Source organism: Mus pahari, chromosome 19 (assembly GCF_900095145.1).
Source record: "Mus pahari chromosome 19, PAHARI_EIJ_v1.1, whole genome shotgun sequence".
In the NCBI taxonomy this organism is placed as follows: Eukaryota; Metazoa; Chordata; class Mammalia; order Rodentia; family Muridae; genus Mus; species Mus pahari.
In genome coordinates, this window is record NC_034608.1 from 85,568,979 (window position 1) to 85,579,928 (window position 10,950).

The 10,950-nt window shown below is 52.4% G+C and overlaps 1 protein-coding gene across 1 annotated transcript in view; it reads left to right on the forward strand.

Annotated features, from left to right (window-relative positions):
- Positions 1-5,848: 5,848 nt before the first annotated feature.
- Positions 5,849-10,950, forward strand: part of Map1s (microtubule associated protein 1S) — a 12,333-nt gene continuing 7,231 nt past the window's right edge. Inside the window, exons 1-3 of the mRNA XM_021218821.1 lie at positions 5,849-6,044; positions 9,740-9,844; positions 10,602-10,684. Coding sequence (XP_021074480.1) covers positions 5,921-6,044; positions 9,740-9,844; positions 10,602-10,684 — 312 coding nt within the window. The 5' untranslated portion in view covers positions 5,849-5,920. The remainder of the gene's footprint in view (positions 6,045-9,739; positions 9,845-10,601; positions 10,685-10,950) is intronic.

Sequence of the window (10,950 nt, forward strand, 5' to 3'; positions counted from 1 at the left end):
CCTCCTCCTCCTCCTCCACCTCCTCCTTCTCCTCCTCCTCCTTCTCTCTCTCTCTTTTTTGTTTTTTTGAGACAGGGTTTCCCTGTGTAGCCCTGGCTGTCCTGGAACTCACTCTGTAGACCAGGCTGGCCTCGAATTCAGAAATTCGCCTGCCTCTGCCTCCCAAGTGCTGGGATTAAAGGCATACGCCACCACGGCCTGGCAAGAACTTACTTCTAAAAGTGGTCCTCTGTCGCATGCACAAGAGTGGTTGCATGAGCACACACACACACACTCACACACACACACACACACACACACACACACAGAGCCTATTTTACCCAGTGTGGACGCAGACACTTGACATACCAGCCACTCAGGAGAGTAAGACAGGAGGAATACAAAATGAGGCCCTCTTCGATAGCAAGCCACACCTCGTGCCAGATGTCCTCAGTTTAGATGGAGGTTCTGAAAGGGCCTCCACACACTCTGAGGTGCGACAACGTTTACACATGTCAAAAAATTCCTGAATAGAGGACAGGAGAGATGGCTCAGCCTTGAAGAACACTGGCTGCTTTTCCAGAAGTTCTGACTTCAGTTCCCAGCAACCACATGGTGTGATTCACAGCTGTCTGTAATGCCATCTGTAGTGGGATCTGATGACCTCTTCTGTCATGCAGGGAAACGTTCAGATAGCACACTCACATAAACCATAAACATTTCTTTAAAAAGTTATCTATGCTCATGGATTATCAAACATTAAGATTTCATTAAAAAACAAAACAAAACAAAGCGAAAACACAGTACTCACTGGGTGGTGGTGAGAAGGCCTTTAGTCTCAGTACTCAGGAGGCAGAAGCAGGCCGACCTCCACATAGTGAGTTTCAGGACAGCTAGATTCCCTGTCTTGCAAGCAAGCACATGTCCCCCAATACCGAAAACAAACAAACCAACTGAGGACTGTTGACTGTTCCTGTGGGTCATTTGCATGTGAAAGACCCCCGTTCCAGGGGATATCCTCGCTCCAGTCCCAGGATGAGACATCGCCACAATAAGAGAGAAACCATTCTTCATGCAATATGCATGAGGTTTAATCAGGAAAAATCAACATGTTGAGGATGAGCTCAAAGGAGATCAACCCTGAGCTGTTTCAATTGAGGACTTTTAAAGGAATGGGGTGGGGATGAGTTACAGCTTTTCTCCAGCAGAGCTGTCCTTGGTAAACATTCCACAGGGGATGGGAAGGTAACATATGGCTCATTTATGTCGGAGGGGTCATAAGCTATCTTTTGGTGCACATTCCTGGTCCCAAACATGGGAAGATGGGTGCCTGGCTGGGGCAACTGAGATAATTGCCTAGCTAGCTGTCAGGCGGAGGGACAGAAGGCTCCCAGCTGGCCTTAGAGAACAAAGAGCTCTTTACTGGCCACATTTCTAAGGATCTGGGGAACAGCTTCGGGGAGTGTTAAAGCTGAGGCTCAGAACAGCTTCGGGGAGTGTTAAAGCTGGGGCTCCACACATGTAACTGGCTCACTAGCTGGATATGAACAGCAGGTGCGGGGGGCTCAGCAATCCTCCATTACAGACAAGATGGTGTAGAAATAAAGAGGAGTGGGGAGGAAGAGGAAAGAGGACCTGACCAGAGGGAAAGCTGTCACAGAAGCCAGCGGGGAAGGTGGGAAGGCGCTGTCTGACTGGCTTGTTAGGGAGAGAGGAAAGGCACGGGATTGGTGCCAACTGGAGGGCGTGTCTCCGGGCTCCAGCAGGGGACGCAAGGAGCTGTCTGAGGCTGGTGGTGGCTTTTGGGACTGGAAAAGCTCAGCCTGGGACGTGGGGGACTCTAGAGTTGTTGTGGGGAATGCAGAAGAGTTGTTGGAAGGAATGGAGAAGTCTGTGGTAGCTGTCAGAGCTACGACAATGGCTCACAAAGCTCAACAGGACTAAGCCTGGTGCCCCACATCTGCCAGCCCATGGTCGGGAGTTGGAGGTGGGAAGATTCTAAGTTCCAAGGGAGCCTCGTTTATGTCTACCTAAACAAAGACTGGCTGGGGGCGTGGTTCAGAGGAAGAGTGACAGCCTAAATTCACCCAGGGAGGGGCTGGGGGCGTGGCTCAGGTCGAGTGACAGGCTAGGATTCCACCGGGAGGTGTTGGGGCCTGGCTTATCAATAATAAATTTGGAATTTTGGTTTCTTGAAAAGGAAAACACAGAAACGTAAGAAAGTGTTTTTATTTTAGCCCCAGGCATGCGGGTACGGGGGCTCCTTGGCACGGCTGCAGCAGTTGGCTATGATTTACGTCATGCCCTAGCAGCTGATACTACGATAGACACAGGATAGGTGGTTGTCTGTTGTTCAAGGGGTTGATTGCGGTTTGTTGGCTATACTCAAAGAAACAAAAGGAAAGAAATTAGATTCAGGGATCTCTCTCCCCTCTATCCTTCTTTCTCTCCTATGTAGTGAAAGAGGGTGAAACTGGGCTATAAAGGGTGGGAAAAAGAACCCACAAAGTTGTAAAGACCAGCTACAACTCAGGGATAGGGTGCCGGCCTAGACTCCTCCAGGGAATGCTGGGGTGTGGCTGGGGGTGGCTGGTCATGTGGAGGCCCAGGCCTGGCTGCAGAGGGATGTCTGGCTAAATGGCTTGGGAGTGTTGCAGAGTAGAAAGTCTGACTGCCCCAAGGGCTCACAGCTTCCTCCCTCCCCTCCCCTCATCCCTGTCTCCATGGGGACCAGACAGCTGCTCCATTAGCTGGCTGGATCTAGGTGTGGATAGAGGTGAGGGAAGTGACCTGAGTCCCAAGTGCCACTGATTCATCTTCTCTTCAGGAGGCTTGCACTCGCCATGCCTTGACTCCCAACCTTGGGGACAGGAAAAGCTCAAGGATTTCTGTGTGTGTGTGTGTGTGTGTGTGTGTGTGTGTGTGTGCATTTTGCAGAACTTGAGGTCCACAAAGCCTAATGAAAACCCTTTCCCCAGCTGACTCATGGCAGAGATGTCGTGTGGAGCTCCAGGCCCAGAGGCCAGATAGTGACATTAACACTCACTACTAATGTAATGGTGCAGTGCGTTGTGCCCAAAGCTGAGAGGCTGAGGCAGGAGACTCGTGGGCCTGGGTACCAGAGGTCTTCCACAGAAATCTCTGTCCAGGCCGGGTGGGAAGGTTCCAGTGAAGGGAAGTGAGTGCAGGCAGGGAGACAAGTGACAGCCTCTCAGGTTGCCCTGAGCCTCTCTGAGCCACGCCTCTCAGGTTGCCCTGAGCCTCTCTGAGCTCTGGTCAGGCTGGGCTGACCAAAAGCTGACAATCTAGTGAGGAGTGCGGCGGGACCTCAGGTGGCTCTTCAGGAGAGAAGCTCTCTTCCCAAGTGTTACACACAGCACAAAAGACTCAGAGGAAGGAATAGTTCTCAGGTACCTTTAATTCCCTGGATGGATTCATATACAGTTCTGGGGGTGATTCAGGGTTTGACAGCAGGCACCTCTCATTGGCTTGCATGTGGGAAGGCTTGGTGCTGTTCCTACATGGCCGATAGCCACGCCTCTCCTGTGGGGGCTGTGGGAGCAGTAACTTTGACAAGAGCCAGGGGTCCAGGAGACATGGTTGAAAGCCTGTCGTCCCATGTAGGTGAATTATTACCACCGGGTTCTGGGGTTCAAGATCTAGCCTTGACTGGAAACCAGGCTGTCTGTGTGTAGCCTGTTGCCCCACAGTGACTCATCAGTTTGAGGTCACTGTGGAATGTATAGAGGTGGAAAAAAGAGAACAGTAGAGCCTTAGGCAGCAGGAGAGCTCACACATCAGCCAAGGGCTCCTGGGTTCGAGTCCTGAGGGACTCTGTGAATATTAGCATGAAAAGACTGAGCAAATGAATGAGTGGAGAGTGGGGGATGGGCTATTGGCTCCATTGTGCAGAGCTCTCAAGCCTCCATTGTGTCCCCTGCACAGAGCAGAACCAGAGAGCATGACCCTGCTGGTCTTCACCTGGGGTCCAGCTCTGATGTTGTGGTAAGATTTCACCGTGCAGCCCTGGCTGGCCAAACCCTGTCTTTCTATTGGACAAAGCTAACCACATACAGAGATCTTCCTGCTTCTGCCCCCTCCCCAGTGTGCTGCCATTAGATGCAGTCAACATGCCTGTCTCTTCTTTTTTTAAAATATTTCTTAGTGTCTGAGTGCCTGCGCATATGTGAGCATCCATAGAAGCAGAGGAGGTGTCAAATCCCTTGGAGCAGGGGTTCCATGCAGTTGGGACCTGTGCTGTGGGTGTTGGGAATGGAATGTGAGTCCCCTGCAAGAGCACTTAAGGCCTCTTAAGAGTTGAGCTATCCCTGTAGTTGCTTGTGCTGATTATAAAGGACTACCCTAGTCTTGCCTGGGACTTGCTCTATATTCCAGGTTAGCTTTGAACTCCCTATGTAGCCCAGGGTGGCCACAGACTGTCCAAGGTCACTCAGTCTTCTGTGATGAGTCAGGGATATGGAGATGCACTGCCAAGCCCATTCTGCACTGGATCTTAGCCAGAGGGCAGAGAATGGATCATCCCAGTTCTGTTTCCGTTATAACAACAGAGGAAATCACAAGCCATCAACTTCTGCAGGCTGACCAGTCAAGGGGGAGGAGTCAGGATTCAGGAAGGATATTGGCGCCAAAAAGACAGGGAAATTAGTATCCAGGAAGCCCAGACCATGGCTTGAGGCCATGGCTGTTGCTACAGACTGATCAAGGAGGAAGTTGGCTTGGGGAAGTCCCGGACAGAACTTCAGTCAGCGGCTTGATTTGGCTTCCTGATGCTTCACGAGTCCTGAATTGCCTTTGGTTATTTTTCATTTGTTTTAAAAGTCTGTCTGGCTGTCTTGTCAACACTGTGTACACCAGTGTTGGCCTTGATCTCACAGAGATCCTCTTGCCTCTGTCTCTAGAGGGATGAGGTTAAAGGCATGAATCTTTGTCTTTTTAAATTGTTGTTTCTTTTTGATATATGACTTGATGTAGCCCAGGCTGGACTCATATTTGCTAGGTAGTGGAGGCTGACTGTGAACAGAAGCACCTGGATGGGCTTAGTTACTCCAGAGACAGGAGGCTCACTTCTGAGGGGAGTCAGCTGCTCCTTCTTGGGGTGAACAGCATTTCAAATACTTAACATGGAATGGCCATAAAAGAAGTAAGTTTGGACTGGGCGGTGGTGGAGCACACCTTTAATCCCAGCACTCAGGAGGCAGAAGCAGGCAGATCTCTGTGAGTTCGAGGCCAGCCTGGTCTAGAGAGCAAGTTCCGAGACAGCCAGGGATGCACAGAAAGACCCTGTTTCCAAAAACAAAGATTCAGGTTTGGGGTGAAAATGTTCCAGGTCGGGATGGGAGCCCCGTAAGCAATCTCCATCACACATAGCCCTCGTGAATCCCAAGCTGTCTACTGTCCCAACGTGTGGGAAGCTGTGGAGGCACAAAGATCCCAGTTCCAGGGTCATCTAGAGACAACCTGACTTGGTGTCAGATAGGCTTGATGACTTTACCCCTCCAAAATGTCCTTTCTTCCAAAACGACCTGGCCCAGCACACACCTAGCAAGCTGCTACACAGCCCCCAGCTCTCTCTGTCAGAGTTCTAACTCAGGAAGCTCGCAGGACCGAGCGGACTCTGGTTCTGGGCGGAACCCCTGTGATGGAGTGAGTTTTCGGGGGACAGAAATTCTAAGCGTTGCTTAGTGGGAGAATGAATGAGTGAATGAATGGAAAATGAATGGATGAAAATTTGGGCGGGATAACGGCATCTTAGTACAGCGCCTGTCTGAGTCCTCCGCGGCCTCCCAAAGCCTAGCGGGCACCGACAGAGGGGTGGAGAGGAGGGGGCGCTTCCGGCCGGGGTCTCCGGTGCTTCCGGTACGCTCCCTGAAGGGGCGTGGCCAGCGGGGCGGGGCGCTCAGAGCGTCGGGGCGGTGCGAAGATGGCGGCGGCGATGGCGGCGCCGGAGGCTGCGGAGGCGCCCAGCTCCCTGCTGTTGCTGGTGGTGGGCGGCGAGTGCGGCTACCCCGGGCTGCTGGCCTACGTCCTGCAGGAGTTGGAACGAGGTCGGGTCCGTGGGGACTTGGGGCGATGGCAGCGGGGCGGGGCGTCCGGGGCTGGGGGTTCCGGCGCGCGGCGGGCCGGGGTCCGGGTGGGGTGCGGGGTCCCTGGACGCAACGTTCCGGGCGTGGTCCACCATCCCGACGGGCGTAGGGTGCGCACGTGCCTAGCGGCGGCCTGGACAAGACGCTGCCACTCGGGTTGCCGGGCCTGGGTGGGGCGCGGCAGGCTGGGATCCGCATGGGGCACGTTAGATGGGGCGTCAGATTCCGGGGGTACAGGGTTCGGGGAGCGGCCAGGGGCCGGGTGGGCGCTGCGTCCCCGACTCCGGGGTTCCGGCGGTGTGCGGCCGAGCTCCCACGGCCCCTCCCTTCGCCCTGCTGGCTCGTTCCCCCGACGCCCGGGGGCCTGCTTTCCCGGGCTGCTAATTGGTGCGTGGGTGGCGCGGCCGCCCCGGGGATGCTTGGCACGAGGGGATCTGACTCAGGCGCACCTGCCACACTGGGGCATCGGGCGCAGCGGCATCCTCTGCAACGGGGTAGCGAGTGCGACGCCTGTGCCTGTTATCCCTGCAGTCGTGAGCCGGGCCGGAGGAGCCCTGCAAGTTCCAGGCCAGTCTGGGCTACAAGACAACCTATTCAAAATAAGTGCTGGGGTTCAGTCGATAGATCTAAAGTTGGCCTGGAGTGCTTGATCCTGGGCTTCTCACCAGCATTCATCATTTGTCATCTCAGCGCCTTTGAGATGGACGCCAGATAAAGGGCTTGTCCTTAACTTCATAGAGCAGTTGTACTCAGCCTGGACTACGTGAGACCGTGTCTCAAAAAATCAAATCCCCAGAACAACGTAGAATGCCCATCGAGGTACATGGTCCTTGGGCCTAAGTGGGGCAGGCTCAGCATACAGGCTGGGCTGAACGACAGGCAGTGTCCCCTTGTCTTCTGAGAAGTGGTGATGTCTGGGGAAGAGGACCCGAAACAAGCAAGACTTCCATGGTGTCAGGGTCCTCGGGGATGCTGAAGGCCTAGAGCAGTTCTCAGCCCGCGATTCATGACCCTTCTGGAGAGGGGCTGCATATCAGATAGTTACAGTTTGTAACTAGTAAAATTAGTTATCAAGTAGCAACGAAGATAACTTTATGGGGCTGGAGAGGTGGCTCAGTGATTAAGAGCAAACTTATTCCAGAGAACCTGAATGAGGTGGAAACTTAAGGGTACTTTGGAAAGTCAGTTGGATGGGGTTTTGCTGGGGGCCAACGTGAAAGAATGTTTCATTAAAATAGATAAAGATATAAAAAGCTAAGGACAGACTTGGAGCATTTCACTGAAGCAGACACAGGAGAGAGGATAGTCTACTAAAACAGACACATAAAAAAGACACATGGTAAAAGATTCTTTACTAACAACACAGTATATTGGTCTGCCTTACATTGTGTAGTTGAGCTACATTTGTTGAAACTACACACAGGCACACACAGACAAACCAAAAAACTTCTGATGGTATTCTATAGTTTCTTGCCACTTCTGCAGACACTGGCTGATTAGATACAGGTGCTGAGAAAAGACTCATAGTGGACATGTGCTTGGAGGCTATAAATAGGACTCCAGAGAATGACAGAGACAGAGCTCGACTTGCTGGTACAGCCAACTGTTCAAAACTTGTGGGTCTCGCATCTTGGCTGATCTCCTCTTCCCTGAGAACAGCTGAGAACTACTGATGTTCCTCTTGATCCCTCCTGCTGACTCAAGCCAAGGCTGAGGCCTGGCCGTCTCTGCTAGGTGGTATCACCACTGTTTCAAACCCAACTCCACCAAGCTAGACTGCTGACATATCCATAAAGGATTTACAAATAGCCGGGCAGTGGTGGCGCAAGCCTTTAATCCCAGCACTCGGGAGGCAGAGGCAGGTGGATTTCTGAGTTCAAGTCCAGCCTGGTCTACAGAGTGAGTTCCAGGACAGCAAGGGCTACACAGAGAAACCCTGTCTCAGAAAGAAACCGAAAACAAGACAAAAACAAAAACAAAACAAAAAGGATTTACAAATAGATCAAGCTGCCACTGTCAACCTGTAATTAAACTGTTGATTTCTAGACAACACAGATGAGAGATACTCCAAAAAACCTTTCTCAACAGGTCCACTTCCTCCATGTCCTTTATTTTCCACTACCTCTAGTGAGTGATAGAGGGGTTAAAACATTTAAATTCCATCATTAAAAATAAGATTTAAAAATACTAAAACTCGTACCTGAGTTCAATACCCAGTACCCACACCAGTTGGCTACAACCACCTGTTCAGCTCCAAGGTATCCAACACCCCTGGCCTCCACGGGGACTCCCATTCGTGTGTGTGTGTGTGTGTGTGCGCGTGTGCGCGTGCGTGCACAGAGAGAGAGAGAGAGAGAGAGAGAGAGAGAGAGAGAGAGAGAGAGAGAGAATGCACACACAAAAGTCTTTAAAAAATAATTTTATGATTTGGGGTCACCACAACGTGAGGAACTGTATTTTTTTTAAGATTATTTATTTACTTAATTTATTTTATGTATGTGAGTCCACTGTAGCTGTACAGATGGTTGTGAGCCTTCATGTGGTTGTTGGGAATTGAATTTTAGGACCTCTGCTCACTCTGGTCAACTCTGTTCCCTTAGTCCCTGCTCGCTCCAGCCCAAAGATTTATTATTACGTGTAAGTACACTGTAGCTGTCTTCAGACACACCAGAAGAGGGCGTCAGATTTCATTACAGGTGGTTGTGAGCCACCATGTTGTTGCTGGGATTTGATCTCAGGACTTTCAGAAGAGCAATCAGTGATCTTACTCGATGAGCCATCTCGCCAGGCCCCCCACCCCTCCTTTTTTTTTTTTTTTTTTTTGAGACAGGGTTTTTCTGTGTAGCTTTGGCTGTCCTCTGTCCTGGAACTCACCAGGCTGGTCTTGAACTTATAAATTCATCTGCCTCTACTTTCCAAGTGCTGGGATTAAAGGCGTGCGCCACCACCGTCCGGCGAGGAACTGTATTAAAGGCTCTCAGCATTAGGAAGGTTGAGAAGCACTGGCTTAGAGGGATGCCTGACTTAGAATCTGAAGGGAGGGGACACAGAGACTCTGCACACTGGTCAAAGGTACACGGGGGCGCTTCTCAGGTGGGAGTAGCCTAAGAGAGCCAGGTGTGCCATCTCAGCCCTTGGGGGAGTTTGAGGCAAGAGGTCTGTTGCGCCAGCCAGTTGGTGCTAGTGTGAGACTGATACCCCAAATTCAGTGGCTAAGATGGCTGTGGCTCTCATGAGAGCTCAGCTTGGCAGTGTGTGCCTGTAATCCCACAGGAGAGATGGAGCCAGCCCACCCAGTTGATGACCTGAAGATTTACTGAGGGACATTCCCTGAATGTAAGATCTAAAACAGTTGAGGAGGGCACTGAGTGTTGACCTTGGGCCTCCACGTGGTACACACACACAGTTAAATACATGTGCTTGTACACACATAGGTGCACAGGTGTGCACATGCATACATGTGCATACAGAAAAATTTCCCAAAAGTTGAGGATCCTAATAGAGCAGAGATGTGAAGCAGATAGCAGACAGGAACTGGTCATTTTGTTGGTCAGGCCTCAAGTCAGAGATGCCCAGGCTGCCCTGATCTAAGCCGCGGAGTCAAGTAGGCAGAAGGGAGGGCGCCAGTGCTCAGCTCTGTCTCCTGCTGCCTGCAGGTGTTCGCTCCTGGGAGGATGTGGACCCTGCCATCTGCAGCCTGGATGAGCAGCTCAAGGCCTTCGTGTCCCGGCATTCGGCCACCTTCTCCAGCATTGTGAAAGGTGACCTGCCCCGCCCTGCCTGCTTCTCCTGCTCCTTCCTCACTGGTGCTGAACTGCTGAGTGGCAGCTGTGTGCTGGGCGTGGGGTGAGGCACTGCTAAGGCCTGCACAGAGGTACCTCTGGCCTGTGGATGCTGCCTTCGTTTTGGACAGTAGAAGCAAGTCATATGCTCCTTCCCTAGCTTACAGAAGGGTGTAGTGACTTTAGGGAGGGGCCGTCAGGGCTGAGAACCAATAGGGAAGCAGAGATGGGGTGCAGAGTGAGTTCCTCGGGATCCTGGAGTGCCAGTGCAGCCCTTTCATGGGTATTGCTTGTAGCTCGGCCCTGCCCAGTGGGTTGAGTCACCACCTACAGCTGCAGGAGGGGAAGGAAGTGTCCCTTTGGGTCATAGTGGCTTCCTGACCTCTGATCCATTGGAGAAAAAGCTGGATGTGACCTACTGTGTACCACAGCCCTCTGGACGCCCTTCTGGGTAGTCACATGTTCTCTGGCCTGGTCTTGAAGGGGAGGGGAGGGCTGACGCTGCTGGCTGCTGTGTGAAGCCTCCTGTTGCCTCCTGGCTTAGGTGCTGAGCTGTGCTGGTCCGCAGCCTAGCTTGTGGCCTGCCGGGCACCCATGACTTCTTCCACCTTCTCTCACGTTTGCTCTCAGCTGGGCACCCTGTGTGCGTCCTCCAGCTTGAGTACCTGAGGGTCCCCTGCTGGTAGGATTTGGGATTAGGCAGCCTGAGTCAGGGCCTGGGCTTGTCATCCCACAGGGCAGCGGAGCCTGCACCACCGTGGAGAGACCTTGGAGACGCTGGTCCTGCTGAATCCCTCAGACAAGTCCCTGTGTGATGAGGTAGGAGCAGGGAGGACCCTGTGCTATCCTCACCAGGCCCGGCACATGTACTTGACACTTCCACACCTACTTCCTCTTGTAGAGGTGGGGCAGGGAGGCTGGAGCCTAGGGTCATGGAGTGCACTGTGTCTAGCTGGAGGCTGTAGGATCCCATTGTCCTGGCTTAGCCTCTGCCTGACCCAGGCAGGAGCTGCCCTGGGCCGCTAGGAGACTTGCCTTTGGCCAACCAGCACCTTCCTCCCAGTCTTTTTTTTTTTTTTTTTTTT